The sequence below is a fragment of the Corvus cornix genome, chromosome 3 (genome assembly GCF_000738735.6).
Source record: "Corvus cornix cornix isolate S_Up_H32 chromosome 3, ASM73873v5, whole genome shotgun sequence".
Lineage (NCBI taxonomy): Eukaryota > Metazoa > Chordata > Aves > Passeriformes > Corvidae > Corvus > Corvus cornix.
The window spans coordinates 45,399,592-45,415,480 of NC_047056.1; the positions used below are offsets into that span (position 1 = coordinate 45,399,592).

Below are 15,889 nucleotides of genomic sequence, written 5' to 3' on the forward strand. Positions count from 1 at the left end.
CATACATGCTCTGATGCTTAGCTTTTATGAGATACTGCTATTAAATTACTTTTAAATATGAGGCATTGCTGAGACCATGAGTGTGTAACAAGTTTGGATTGCTGAATAGGTAGAACAATGTTCCTTAGTGGAGTGGAAAGTGTTGGTGGCAAAATGCCACGGTCTCACTCTTAAATGTGCCTATGCCTAGCCTGGGGGGAGTATGAGCCTGCTTCATAATCCTAGAATTTCTTCCCCCTCCCACTGTTGGGAAAGAGATGCTGCAAAGAAAGATTGAACATGACTTCTGCTTGGTTCTGAGAAGGTGAGTTGGCTGATAGAGGAGGCCTTTGCCTCTTGTGAAGATAAAGGGACTGCCTAAAGGTGTAGGCGAGAGGGGGAGAGCACACTCCTTTTCCACAGTCTCTTCCACATCCTACTGAACAATATTAATCCCAGTTTTCATTTATGGCTCTGAGAACCACATGCCACTGCCTTTCTTTGGATATGAACTGTTGAAAATCTCTATTTTTTCCCTAGAATGCAGAGATCATTGAGCTGGTTCTGTGAAGGGAGTTGCTAATGAAATGTAAAGAACACAAGTGCAATTCTTGAATCTGGAAGACGTGATCAATGCTGTTGCTAAATTCCCAGAGGAAAGGAACTGGGGAACAATGTCCCACGAATTGGTCTTTCTTGGGCAAAGACTGGAATTGCATTCAGCAAAAGATTTTTATACTAATTTTGGGGATTTAGATTTTGGAATTTATGAGCTTCTCAAATTTTGGAAATGCATAAAACATTTCACAAGGATCCTCTTTGATCAGCCAAAACCCATACTGTTATTAAGGGATTTAGAGCCCCCTAGTGGTGTTCGGCATCTCCAAACATTAATTTTTATTTTAACATTAATTTTAGAAAATTCTCTAGTATTGGTTTTTATACTTGGTTATTATTATTACTTATTGGTTTCCCACAGCAGCTGTATTTTTGGGATTGCTTAGACTCTAGAAAGCATTATGTTACTTAGAATCTAAAAAGAAAATAATTTCTCAGTTACCATGCTTTGTGGTGCTTCATCTGTATAGGTGAGGTACTAAGGGTCTTCAGAAGTGTTTTAAAGGCATTAATTGTGTAGACTATCAAAGAGAAGATTTTATGGATGAAGAATGATGTGGCACAGAGTTGAGATGCTTAGAGAAAACTTACTGAACCTCACCTAACTGAAGTCAGGCATGGTGGCATGAGACATGATGGTTAGTTCTCAGGGATGTGATTTTATAGGCTATCTTAGGTGATATTGGAAATGTGGACCTTGATGTGTGTAAGAAAACAGAACAGAAAGGGAGAGGTTCTTAGCATGGCCTGACAAACAGGTACAAGTAGGTGCAGACAATTTATCTTTTAAAAAATTCAGGAAGAAGGGGAATTGTGATCAGACTGGAATGCTGACTTTTGAAAGGTTGGACAGGCTTTAATACATTACAAATTTGTGGAAAAAGATCCATGCTTTTGGCCTTTTTTTTTTCCTAATATGAGAAAAAGAATCAGAGTGATCCTTGAGTCATCTCACGTTTGTAGCTGCATTCAGATTTCTAAGTTCTCCTTTCTTTGTGGTTTTTAAATCCTTTTTTCTCCCTGATTCCCAGAATGGGCAAGGACACTTTCCCTACACGGCTATTCTGCAGGCACATTCTTCTTTTCATGTCTATGCTCAAAGGGATTCCTTTACTTTTTGCTTTTGCTTTCACTGTTTCTTGTCAGTAGTTGAAAATAGTACTTTCTGCATTGATTTTTTTTCCCCTTTATATTTATTTTTTTAACCTTTACAGCAATGAGACTGGACGTGTGCAGTGGGATAATGGAAAAGTTCAGGATCTTCCGCACAGAAAAGACTTATGCAGTGAAGGCTGGGAAGTGGTACTTTGAGTTTGAGGCAGTTACGGCAGGAGACATGAGAGTTGGCTGGACCAGGCCGGGTTGTCTGCCAGATCAGGAACTTGGCTCAGATGAGGAAGCTTTTGTCTTTGATGGCTTTAAGGTTTGTATGTGCTTATCTGTAATAATATGACTCCTGCAAAACTTTTTATTTTTTGTGTTGCTACATGTATCATTGCCTCAATTGCCTTCTCTGCTTTCATTGATGTTTCATGAAATTATTTCTCTCTGTCTTTGAGGGTCTAGGTAGAATAACTAGAACCAGTGTCACCTGAAAAATTAATTGGCAGGATTTGGCATTTCTATAATGTTTTTTCACAAATTTACATGTTTCTACAGTATACATAAAGAACTGAAAATCAAAGTGACTTAATCAAATTCAAAATACTGGCAGAGCTGTAATTAGCTATGAATAATTTCTTTAAAGTTTTACTTCATTGTTCTCTCTCTAAGAAGTGCCATTAGGGAATAAATAGGGCTAAGATTATTAACAGTAAGTGTTGGAGCCAAACTTTGATACAAAGTTTTTGTAGAAATGTGAGTTCCAAAGAGTATAGTAAGGTTTTCATGGAAATCCTTACAGCTTAAATGAAGTATGATAGAACCACTAAGGTTTGCTCAAATTTAATTCTGTATGAAAAAAATGACAGATCGAAATCTAGCAGTAAAAATATATAGGAAAACAAACCTTTATATTACTGACTATAATCAGAATAGATTAAATGACTCATTGACATTTTTAATTTCAGTATGAGGGCAAGTGCAACTGCTATCCAAACCTTAATTTTTATTAAGGCTACTGGTGACTCATTGTCAAATTATTCCTTGTATCTGGTATTGGAATTAATTTCCTTTATTACTATTGAAATATGTAACAGAAATCAACAGTGTTCCTGCATGTTCCTAGCAAGATAAAGTTCTCGAGATGTATTTTATTTATGCTGTGGGAGTTTATTTGTTTCCCACTCATGTGTTGCATGAGAAGATGCCTGGAAAAGAGAACTGAAGTTTTTTGTAAAGTGTCTTAAGTAAACCATTGAAGTCCTCTATTTTTACTGGAATAGCTGTGTAGTTGCCTTCTGAATCGTAGGTTTGACCTTTACGTCTCAATCCACAGAGCTATTGTGTTGTCTTTGATTTTGATGGGTTCTTCCCTTGGTTGGAGAAAAAATTTGACCTTCAGGATATCCAGAAAGGTTCATTTGTTTTGTACAACTTCCAGGATGGATACAGAGCATAAACATCAACTTGTGATGAAATACATGAATAGGAACCCTATTTACTATTAGTTATTGATACTTGTTCTATGCTTAGTTACAATAGTTATTAACAGATGTTAATGTATTTGAACTCCAATGCAAGACCCCATTGAAATCCTTTGCAGTCTTTGACTTGAAAGTCAGTCATAGGAATCATTAATCATGCCCTCAGCTACTCTGGAATCTATCAGAAACCCAGTGCTTGTCTCATTCACAGACAGTTCTAGTCCTTCCAAAATCTGAAATGAGAGAAAGATTAATTTATTTTTCACAAAACATTTTTAGAATTATACTTAAGGAAACAATACAGTTTGTTTGCAAATAATGAATTTATAGACTACTAAAGTAAAAGCAACTGCTTAAAAATCTGCTTTTGTTAAGCAGCTATTAAACATTGTAAGTGATAGCATATTATTGTAATTACAGGTCTTCCATGGAACTTCTGGATGAAACTAAACTATACTCTTACTTCCTACTAAAATGTTGAAATAGCAGTTTTCCCTGTCATCTCTCTTAGCAATATTTTACAATGCTGATGTGAGGATGCCTGCAGGAAGTTAATTGCTGGATTTCCATATTCAGAGTCAGCTTTGAGTACTCACAGACACAATTTTGGAATGATACTCTGTGAAAGTGTTCATTTTAGTGCCATCGTAATTGAGGCAGTTAATTTTTAGTTCTACCCTTAAAGACGAGAAAAACACATACATTGTCAGTATTTTTCTTTTAAATGCTTTTAATTATTTTCAGGCCCAGCGGTGGCATCAAGGTAATGAGCATTTTGGCCGCTCTTGGTTGGCAGGAGATGTTGTTGGATGTATGGTTGACATGAATGAGCACACTATGATGTTCACCTTAAATGGTGAAATCCTGCTCGATGACTCAGGCTCGGAGCTTGCGTTCAAGGACTTTGAGGTTGGTGATGGTAAGTACTGTAATATATCATGCTGTTAACTTGCTGTTGCCCGGTTTTTGCTCTGACTTGTCTTCAGTGTGTTTCTTTTGTGTTTCATGTCCCCATTCTCATCCCTGCCCCTGCGTCCCCTGCCTTATCCTTTTTTTCTATTTGATTAGTATTAACCCTTTGGAAAGGAAGTGTGCTGGCTGTGAGGATGAGGAAGGGCTTTATACTGTAGTGATCTTTGTGGCTATCTGTTGTTGTGAGACCCTTTAACTTTTTCAGAGATGTGTCTGAAGAGGCAGATTCATGACTTTTAATATTTCATCCTTACTGCAGTAGATTATCATATGATATAATGGAATCATAGAATGTATAATAGAATGGTTTGAGTTGGAAGGGACCTTTTAAGAGTACCTAGTCCATCCCCCATGCCATGAGAGGCAAGGACATCAGATTTTATCTAGATGAAGTACTGAAATATTACTAAATTTCTGTCCAATTAGTGAGAAACTGTGGTAGGGAGTTTAAACCATCTTTAAGGTTTTGTTTTAGCACTGGGAGGAGAAATGACATCTGATCCAGGATAAAGTCAGCTGATAAAAAACTATCCTCCAAAATATTTTGCTTAATTCTAAACCAGAAGATTGAGCTTTGTGCCTGTTGTAGGGTTCTTGGAGCGGGTTTCAGCATCTGCAAGCAGGTGTTAGTTTACTGGGAAAACATAATTTAGGAGATTGCTAAAGATGGCAGAGATTGTGAGGGTATGTCAGGTGGCAGATTGATTCTGTACCAAAGAAGTATTTTTGTTTATAAATTTAATTACATACCTGTGTGCAGATAGATACAGAAAAGGGGCAAGAAATTGTATTAAGTAAGTTAACTGCCTAAAATTTCTGAACTATGGTAATATAAAAAAAAAAATTAAGCTTTAAGCTTTCATTTCTTGTAGGTACCTTTATCCTGCCATATATATTATATGAATGTTAAACTATATAGCTGTAGCTGAGAGATAAATTTAAATTTTTTGAACAATAAGAGCTCCATATGATACTGTTGGATTACTTATCCCTACCCTATTCTCAGGGGAAATATGAATTTCATACCTCTTAATTAAGCAGTTCCCTCTTTGAATTTTAACCACTTTATTTTCATCTGAATTTCAGAGTATTTTACTTTCAAGAGTGCTTTGGGAGAATTTCTTTCTCTGCTCTGCCGTACATTAGGAATTAGAAATATTTTAATTTTATTTAAAATGACATAATTGCCATTAATTTTCTAGACTTGTGCCTGTTACTTTACAGCCTCCAGATCTCTTTAGATGCAGTGGTAATATGATGAGGGAGAGGGATACGTGAATTGGCTTACTGTCAGTGTTATATACAAAAAATAATCTTGGTGCCATTGAATTTTAATGGCTTTCCAGTTATTAGTTAGTACACTCCCATTAAGGAATAGGGGATTCTGAAAGAAACTCAAATTCCATTAAATTCTGAGGGTAGGCTGCTTCTATTCTAAACTGATGAAATCACAGTGGTGTACTTTTTGTGGTGCTTGTTTCTATCTGCAGGTTCAAATTGAAACAGATCTCCCTGCTAAAGGAATTCCTGGCTTGACATGGAGCCTGAAGGCTTTGGTACCCATGTCAGAGACTTCATGTCAAACCTCTCAGATTTTCCACAATATCTGTGTAATTTAGTATTGTTTTTGTAAAAAGAGCTTGCCCTTTGAAATAAGACCTCATGTTTTCAAGGGAACATGCTGACTGATCTCAGATTTAACAACTCCAGAGCTATATTTGAAAATATTATGGGTATTTAATATACAAATATTGCATGAAAAGGAGAGGGGGCAGGAAGGCCATTAAGTGTGAGTATGTGCAAACACACATATGAAATACCCAAAATAAATTAGTTTTATGGAGCTCACTTTTTTTTTTTGGTAGGCTGGCTTTAGTTTGGTTTCGTGACTGGCTCTTGCTTAACAGCACTGAGACCTTTCTGCAGGTCACTTCGATCAGTGAATCATATGCATGTTGTGTTGCTGCAAAAAGGGACCTTTCACTGTAGAAAACAGAATTTCTTATGCAGCCTCACAGTAAATCAAACTTGTAGATTTAATTAGGGACAGTGAAAAGGGGATAAGGTGCTCTGCCACCTTAATAATAAGACTCATGTGCTGCATGTTGGGTTGTACTACCAACAAGAGGAGCTCCTTATGATTATGGCAGATGAATTTATTTATGTGATACCATCTCAGTAGTTAAATTGATAAACATAATTGCATCTTACTATGCATTTGTAGAACATAAATTTAACTGTAGATATGAACAGGTACACTGTACAACTCAAATTTTATTTTGTCAACTCGTGATCTCTGTGAGCAGGAACTGTTTGTAGTGTTTGAAGGGTTGAGTCAGGAGGTTCGTGTTGTATTCTTGAAAGTAGGGAACATTATGAAAAGTGTTCCTGTCCTATGCTTTTGCTATGTGTGATAGACTGTGGTAGAGGGTTACTTTTCATATGGTAGTGTTAAAGTCTTTTTACTTTGCTTTTTCATACAGTGAAATAAAACTTGCTCCATAGCCTAGTTGTGTATCTGGAGATTAGGAGCTAGGTTAGGGGTAAATATTCTTTTTATGTACCCTCCAGCATGCAAGGGCTACATGGGATCTCTGAATAATAAATAATATCTAAAATGGCTAGGTACCCATTCAGAGATGGGAATTGAAATTCATTTTTGTTCTGTAGAAAGACGTGTAACTGCCTTACCAGCACGCTCCCTGTGAGATGAGATGCTCTGTCTGTACCATGTATAGAAGAGCCCTAAAACACCTTAATGACGACTAAACCATTGGCAAATCAACGCAGAATTTCACCAGAGATGGAAGTAGGGTTTTCATGGTTAGGACTGGGACTGGTCCAGTCCTATATTCCATTTATACAGAGCCACAGTAACTGTACAGTTACAGTTATATGCAGGAAGTAGCTACATGTACAGTACCTTCTGTTCTCAGTGAAAACTGTATTGGTGAGAGGGACTGTCATCTTGATTTCACATTGCCTACATTTGCAAGTTTGATAGGATACACTACATTGAATAAAAACATCACTGACAACTTTACCTGTGTAGGAGTTTTTCTTGGGTTTCTTTGTTTTCTTTCAGGGAATCTTGCAAATGCTCATTTACCTTTTATTACATTTTATTTGTGTGTGTGTGTAAAACGCTTCACTTCTAATCTATCTGGGAGGTTTGGGGGTTTTTATGAAACCACAGGAAAATGCATAGGTAGAAGAATTACCATTTTTTGAGTGATGAGATGAGAATTGTAAGGTTATTGAAAACCTTAATTTTTATTTGGGCTTTGCTTAGCAACTTCTGCAACAGCTTATGGATTCCTTTAACTCATCAGGGAGCCTAGTAAATTCTCCCTACTAGAGATATATATCTCTAGATGCAAATGTGATTTTCTTAGTTGTGTTGTTTAATACAATTTTCTTCTGTTTAGTGCTAGAAAATACTGGTATTATTGTCCATCATTGGATTTGCACTAGCAGAATTTACATATATCATGTTGTCTATTATAGCTGTGTTATCTGAGAAGTTGATGCCTTGTGATTTAAGAGCCAAGCTGTGAAGATAAAAATCAGGACTTCACCTAGTGGCTAATAGTGTTATGTCATTGAATTTATCATGTCTAATACAAATACACATGATAACCAATCTTGTGGATATGTAGTGAAATCTTCAAACAGTGGTACTGAAGGCTGATCATTTATCTGCTGAGCATTCATTCCTGTAGATGGTGCTCTGGAGTTTGATTTGTTTATTCTGCTCCTTTTTTTTTCTGGGCAGCCTAAAGAAAAGAGAGGAACAAAGTTGTATTTTGTCCTCATATTTTTCAATGCCTGTTATATTCACACGAATCAGAATCATTGAACAGAGCTTCATGTTTCTCGTTGATAGAAAAGAAAGCATTTTGTAAATAACTAGGTCTAATGAATCTACAAAGTAGTTTGTGGCTGTGGAAATTGAAAAGCAGGATGAAAAGAAATAGAAGAAATAAAAGATTTTCTTAGGTTTTTAGACTGTGAAGCTGAAACTGAGAGGAAAAAAAAAAAAGAAGAATGTATCTGCAGAACAGCTGTATGGGGAATGTGCCCTTGCTCATTCTGGGGAATCAGGAAAAAAAAAATTGTAAAAAGAAGTCACAAATGTGCTCCCTGTGCTAGTGAAACAGTAAGGTGCATACAAATGTAAAGCTGATTCAAAAGGTAAGACAGAAAACACAATCCCAAACCAAAATACCTTATTTCATGAAGCTGTAGTGTCGTATTGTCAGTTCTCACTTTCCAGAGCCAGAGTTTTCTTAATTTTTAAAATTAATTAATTTTATTTTTTTAAAAAAATCTGTGACATGCACTTTGTGCATATTTGTAATTTTTTTCACTATTGTAGCTACATCGACAAGCACTATTACTTTTAAAGTAGGACTCTCTCAAAATACCATGAATAATGACATTTTAGGAGGAATATCAAAAGTAGTAAGACTTAAGGTAAAATTGGCAATACGCTACCAGCTCAGCAGAGAGATTAACCAAGAGCTGGTGCTCAGACTCTCTGAAGTAGTTTGGGCATTGCATAAAAAAATCCATGACTATTAAGGGGCTTTTGTTTTTCAGAATGATGTTTAAGATACATTTCTTGGTGACATGCAAGATGTGATGTGCTATTGATGATTGCTTATCTTTATAATCTTTGCTTTTTGGATTTAATTTTTTTCCCCTGAATGATGTTTTATTCAGTTATGGAAGAGAGCAGTTCACCAGTGTTCATTATGTACAACCCATGTATTCTTTCATCTCGTTTTAAGGATTTCTACCTGTGTGCAGCCTGGGCCCATCTCAAGTGGGAAGAATGAACTTTGGAAAAGATGTCAGCACTCTAAAATATTTCACTATATGTGGCTTACAGGAAGGGTATGAACCCTTTGCTGTTAACACCAACAGAGACATCACCATTTGGCTGAGTAAAAGGCTCCCTCAGTTTCTACCAGTGCCACAAAACCATGAACATATTGAGGTTTGTGATCCTATTAAAATGTTTCTAGACACTTGAATATGTTTGAATTATGTTTCTACTTTTGTGCTTCCAAGCAAGATTTTAATGTGATGTGTTGACCCAATTCTGGATGAACCTTACACCTGTTAAAAACGTCTTACATTCAGTAGGGTTGCAAAGAATATAATTATGTGATTGGTAGTTTCTTTTTTCCCCACGAAACTTGTGACGTGTGTTAACACGACATTCTGAGAGACAAATTATACAAGATGTCCTCATTAAGAGCTCCTTGTGCAGTGAGAGCTATGTTTGTAAGCAAATTCCAGAAACTGGGCATTTTTAAATAACAGATACCATGTGTTCTAGTACACACACTTTTTGATTTTTACATAGCTAATTGGTTTTGATTGTAATAAATATTTATTAGCCAATTGTGTCAACACTTATGTCCTAATCAGTTGTGCATCTTGATGGAACTGAATTCATGCCTTGTAAGTTTGCCATGAAATCCTTCTGAGATGATGAAATAAGAACTGGTTTTCAGCTGTTGTGTGGTATTTAAGAAACAGTTTATTTTCTTTCACATGTAGATGTATGATTTTTATTTCTTGGTCTGTGTTGTTCTGGGCAGAGTTGGATTTTTGTTGCAAAGAGTTATGATGAGAAAGGTAATTTCTTTGTGACTGTTCTTTTTAATTTAAAAATGGAGCAACAAAAACATCCACTCCTCATAGTATTTATTTCCCTTCAAAATGTCAGCACAGGATTACAATGCATTAGACTGTTGACAGCATACTGTTGTAAGTTTTGCAAGTCATGGATGCTTATTGTAGAAATATAAATAGAATATTTACATGGCACAAAAAGCATCAGCTTCCAAACAGCTACATCTTTATGTTTCATAGGTGATGAGAATTGATGGCACCATAGACAGCTGCCCTTGTCTGAAGGTCACACAGAAGTCCTTTGGTTCACAGAACAGTAAAACAGATGTAATGTTTTTTCGATTAAGCATGCCCATTGAATGTGCTGAGGTGTTCTCCAGATCAGCTGCAGGAGGGTTACCAGGCTCTGGTCTTTTTGGCCCAAAAAATGACTTGGAGGATTATGATGCTGATTCTGATTTTGAGGTTCTAATGAAAACTGCTCATGGTCATCTAGTTCCTGACCGGACAGAAAGAGAAAAAGATGCCACAAAACCAGAGTTAAACAACCATAAAGATTATGTTCAAGAAAAGCCCTCACGTCTTAAACAAAGGTTAGTAGCTTGCTACCTTTTCCCACCCCTCCCCCTTCTGCTTCTCAAAGTAGAGGAAAATGCCGCTCAAGTCTGGCAGACCAGTCAAGTAACTTTTGAATATATGGTTTAAGGTCAGAATTAATTTAAGTGCTTTTAAAAATGAGCTTGTCTCTTTCTCTTTTCTGAATAATTTGCCTTTTTGATTGAGCTTTTAATAGAGATTTTGATTTTACTTTTTTTATTGCAGATTTATGCTCAGGAGGACAAAGCCAGATTATAGCATGAGTCACTCTGCACGGCTTACTGAGGATGTGTTAGCAGATGATAGGGATGACTACGATTATTTGATGCAAACTTCCACGGTATTGTAATATAGGATTGATGTTTTAGCTGTTTGGGGTTTCTTTATTTATTTGGTTTAGGGTTTTTTTTTAATACTTACATGTTTTTTTTGGTTGTAAGAGTTTCAGAAACATTCTAATTTTCAATTTAAATGTCTGTGGTAGTTCTGAACTTCTACTCAAGTTGAGACTGTTTTGTTCCTTTTATTTTGATTTGATTACCAGACTGAAACCATTTCCAAATGAAAACCTATAAACTAGTTTAATCCATTTTTGAAACTATTGTTGATAACACTAGACATAAAAGAGGAAAAATAGAACAATGGAATAAATTGGAAAAGGTACAGTAAACTAGTTGGTCAGTGTTCAGGACCATTTGAAAACATCTCTACTAATTCTACAGAACATTTATTTAATGGAATTCCCAGTGAAAGTTTTGTGCAGGTTTTGTAGACCTTTCTCTGACAAGATCAGCTCCATAAGCACTTATTCCCCAATGTTTGAAGGAAAACAAATACTCCTCTTCTGGATGTGTTCTTCTCTTTCTAAAAGATATTAGGTGCTAGAAACTGAGTCACCTGCAGTATAAAAATTATAGTCGCTATAGAAATACAGCTTACAATGCTGTGATCCAGAAGCCTTTAATACAAGCATATAAACTGCATATTTAATATTTTCTATTTTTTTGTTTTAACATGCACATTTTGTTGGCTGTATTTTGGTTTGGGTTTATAGCCTTTTGTTGCTTTGATTACACTTGAATTGCACTTGAACAAGCCTATGCTACTTCTGAAGAGATGACATGTCTTCAGATTTTAGAGCAACAAATTAATTCTGAATAAAACTGATGCATTGGGAACAAATATTAACATCTGATACCATGATTTTTTTTTATTAACAGTACTATTATTCAGTGAGAATATTTCCTGGTCAAGAACCTGCTAATGTCTGGGTGGGCTGGATTACATCAGACTTTCACCAGTACGACACAAGCTTTGACTTGGACAGAGTGCGTACCGTCACAGTTACACTGGGAGATGAAAAAGGAAAGGTTCATGAGAGGTTGGTTAGAATTTGCTTAGAAAAATCAATATTTTATACACATAGAAGCAACTAGCAATTTATAAGGTGTAAATCCACCCCATTTAATGCAACTGGATCGATGTAGAAAAAATAATTAAAAAAGCAGTAGTATGAAAAAGTGTTAATTTAATTGTTACCTCTACTTGCTTGTGAAGAAACAGTGGGCTAATGATCTAGTCAAATCAATAGGCACTGAAAAGTAAAACAGTACATCTTTCTATATAGTTTGAAATTATGATCCTGTAAATATTGACTTGTGAGGCCAAAATTAGTACAACAGCTCCTCTCAGCACTTCATTTTATTATGCATATCAGAAGCTTTCTGTTAGGCTTAACATTAAATGATTTAAAACCTTACCTTGCAAAGTCAGTTTTGTCTTTGGTATTTTACAAATTATTTGAACTTGTTCATACATTGTCATCTTAAGTTTTTGTTTTTTTCAGTTATGACATCCAGGTTTCATTGAATTTTGGCAGTGGTTAGGATGTGATCCACTGTTTTCAGCCACAAGACCCTGTTGTTTGCAGCCATTGCAAGGCTGTTCTTAGTTTGTTACAGAAATTTTGCACGCCATTCATAAATAAATTTATCTTTTGACACTCAGTATAAAACGCAGCAACTGCTATATGGTGTGCGCAGGAGAGAGCCTGAGCCCTGGACAAGGACGTAATAATAATGGTCTGGAGATTGGTTGCTTGGTTGATGCTGCCAGTGGCCTGCTGACCTTCACAGCTAATGGCAAGGAACTAGGCACATACTATCAGGTAAGGATTTTTTGATGATGTCTTGCAGTGGGAAGGGGGAAAACAGAATCTTCAGCCTGCATCATTAGAGGCTTTAGTACAAGATTGTAAGAAAAAGTAATCATCACTGTTATGGGAATAATTTTTCCCTTTGTTTGATTTAGGTTGAACCAAGTACAAAGTTGTTTCCTGCTGTATTTGCTCAAGCTACAAGTCCCAATGTTTTCCAGTTTGAATTGGGAAGAATAAAGGTAAATAATGCTTGGTTTTATGCAGATTTAGGGCTAATAAATTGTATCAAATAAATTTATTTTATTTTTGCCGTTTATTTCCTGCAATGTATTCTTGGTATTGGGCACATTTTTATGATTCCAAGTGTTTGCATTATTGCTATTTTTATTCTTAACTCAGTTTTATATACTTGATGAATTTAAAATACGGTACATTGAATAAGAAGGGTTGAAAGTGATTAGAATTTTCTGAATCTCGTCCTTCATGATGAAATAAAATCCCTGGGGTTGGTAAGGCAAATCTCTCAATTTTACAAACAGAGCATGGATGACTGGTGTATCTGAAGAATTTTGTTAGTGTTTTAACATAATTTTAAAGTACGTTCAGATAGAACACAAGAAAACTGAGCTGAATTTGCTACCTTGCTTTGGATACTTGGATGTATGAGAAATCAGAAGAGGTAAAAGAAAAGTGGAGTCCGAGGAAGTAACCAGATATGGCGGTCAGGTTTCTATTTCAAATTTAGCTGCTCTTTAAAACCAAACAGGGAAAATACTGTCTTGCTGCTAATCTTGCAACTGCTCCTAGCTTGTTTTAAAAACTAGTGAAAATGTTGATTTCCTGTTCTATTGTACTATATGTTGAGTGTATTTCTGGAAAAGAAATGCACTTTTTGGTAAAGATGGTGAAACTGATTGTCTCTTTCATTGGAATTTTCCAGAATGTAATGCCATTATCTGCTGGCTTATTCAAAAGTGAGCACAAAAACCCTGTGTCTCAATGTCCTCCACGTCTCCATGTTCAGTTTCTGACTCACGTGCTTTGGAGCAGAGTGCCAAACCACTTCTTGAAGGTGGATGTGTCTCGGATCAGTGAACGTCAGGGCTGGATGATACAGTGCCTGAATCCTTTGCAGTTCATGGCCCTTCATATTCCTGAGGAAAACAGGTTGGCGTTTGTTTTGTACTGTATCAGAGTTATGTTGGGATTATGAACCTAGTCATGTAATGCCATCTATGTAAGAAAGGCCCAAGGTCTTATCTGTATTTATATCACATGTAAGTGTAGACAGTGTGTTTTGATTTGACTAATCTTAAAAAATATCCTAATTTCCAGTGTTTTAAAATCTCCCTTCTTTTATTGTTTCCAACCTCTTCCAATTTCTCTCCAGACATGTTAATAGTATATGTAGATTTGCAATGAAAATGAAAGAAACTCTGTTACAAATTATTAAAGATAATCTGCAAAATAAGCAAAAATCTGGTTCTTAGAGATTTTTAAAGATTTGTGACCAATTTAATTATTCCATTGCTTTAATTTTCCTAAATTTAATAAAAAAATTGAAGAAATTTAATTCTGTGATTTCCTTGTTACCCAAATGTCTGAGCATTTTGCCAGTGCCTAAACTGAAAACCAAGTCACTGAAAAGTTAGGTAAGATTTCCAAACAAAGATCCCCAGCACTGAACCCTCTTCAAATGAACTGATCAGTCTGTTGCCACTTTGCAACCCCAGATTTAAAACCAGTAATTGATATAAATATCTTAACCCAAACTAGTTTTAAAACCCTAATTTTCAGTTGCATAAATTCTTGTTTATAGTATGAAGAAATGTTCTGTGTTAAGTAAATAATTTGGATTTTTTTCCCCACTGAAAGTAGTTAAAGTAATGAATTTAGGAGTGACTTGAATAAATGTAAGATTAAGTTCTGTTATTAGTCCTTGATTTTTATGTTGACAGTGTTTCTCACATGAAAGCTGAAATGTGGAAAAAGCCTGATATTGTGCTAATATTATCCTTAAGGAGAAGTCTGAATCCCTTCAAAAGATATTTATGCATATGGGATTTACTATATTTTTTTTTCTTCTCTGCAGAACAATTGATATTTTAGAGCTGACAGAACAAGAAGAATTGCTGAAATTTCACTACCATACCCTCCGATTGTATTCAGCTGTTTGTGCTTTAGGCAACAACCGAGTGGCCCATGCTCTGTGTAGCCATGTGGATGAATCTCAGCTCCTCTATGCTATTGAGAATAAATACATGCCAGGATTATTACGTGCCGGGTATTATGACTTACTCATTGACATCCATCTCAATACCTATGCAACTGCCAGGCTGATGATGAATAATGAATTTATAGTTCCAATGACAGATGAGACCAAGAGTATTACTTTGTTTCCTGACGAAAACAAAAAACACGGCCTTCCCGGTATAGGACTTAGCACTTCATTAAGGCCAAGAATGCAGTTTTCCTCTCCAAGTTTTGTAAGCATTAGCAGTGAATGCTTTCAGTTCAGTCCTGAATTCCCTCTGGAAATTTTGAAGGCCAAAACCATGGAGATGCTGACTGAAGCTGTCCAGGAGGGAGGCCTCCATGTCAGAGATCCAGTTGGAGGTTCTACAGAATTTCTGTTTGTCCCTCTCATCAAGCTCTTTTATACCCTTCTAATTATGGGAATCTTCCACAATGAGGATTTGAAACACATCTTGAAGTTGATTGAGCCCCGGGTTTTCAAAGAAGCAATGAGCCAGGAGGACGAAATTGATTTCTCAGAGAAGGAGTTCAGTTCAGGTGAGCTCAAGTCAGAAGAAGGAGAGGAAGAAAACAGAGAGGAGCAAATGCCAAAGGAAGGACTCCTTCAGATGAAACTTCCAGAACCTGTTAAATTACAGGTAAAAATACTGTTGTGATAGTGGTTGTTCCTGTTTTCTTCACATGGTAATTTGTCTTTCAAGGAATAAAGCATTTTGAAATTAAACTTTTTAGTTAAATAGAGAAGTAATTTCCTGACAGAAAATGAAAAGATTTAGTATCTCTGACATAAACTTGCTCACCATAGATCAAGCAACTATTAAAAGAATTACTTGCTCAATGCCATCAATATTGAATTCTTCATTTTTATGAATCCAAATAGAAAAGAAATTCCCTAGCAGAAAGAGGTAAATCCATTCTTTTATAACTTTAGTTATGTCTGAGGCACATTAATCTCTTGCAGATGCCAGATAGTCCTGGTGTATGATTGCTTTACATGTAGTAAATAACAGCATTAGGTGTTCCAGATGCTTTATTTGATAGTAACTGTTGCTGTAGGAAATCCAGCCTTACTTACATA

General features: G+C 35.9%; 1 protein-coding gene across 16 annotated transcripts in view; it reads left to right on the plus strand.

The window, feature by feature from the left end:
• The window catches only part of RYR2 (ryanodine receptor 2), a 394,774-nt gene that overhangs the window by 245,485 nt on the left and 133,400 nt on the right, over window positions 1–15,889 (plus strand). For all 16 annotated transcript variants that reach the window (XM_039567939.1, XM_039567942.1, XM_039567943.1 and 13 more), the window contains 10 exons: window positions 1,812–2,020; window positions 3,927–4,101; window positions 8,948–9,156; window positions 10,041–10,393; window positions 10,623–10,737; window positions 11,618–11,778; window positions 12,405–12,564; window positions 12,708–12,794; window positions 13,496–13,722; window positions 14,648–15,449. In XM_039567939.1, coding sequence (XP_039423873.1) covers window positions 1,812–2,020; window positions 3,927–4,101; window positions 8,948–9,156; window positions 10,041–10,393; window positions 10,623–10,737; window positions 11,618–11,778; window positions 12,405–12,564; window positions 12,708–12,794; window positions 13,496–13,722; window positions 14,648–15,449 — 2,498 coding nt within the window. The remainder of the gene's footprint in view (window positions 1–1,811; window positions 2,021–3,926; window positions 4,102–8,947; window positions 9,157–10,040; window positions 10,394–10,622; window positions 10,738–11,617; window positions 11,779–12,404; window positions 12,565–12,707; window positions 12,795–13,495; window positions 13,723–14,647; window positions 15,450–15,889) is intronic.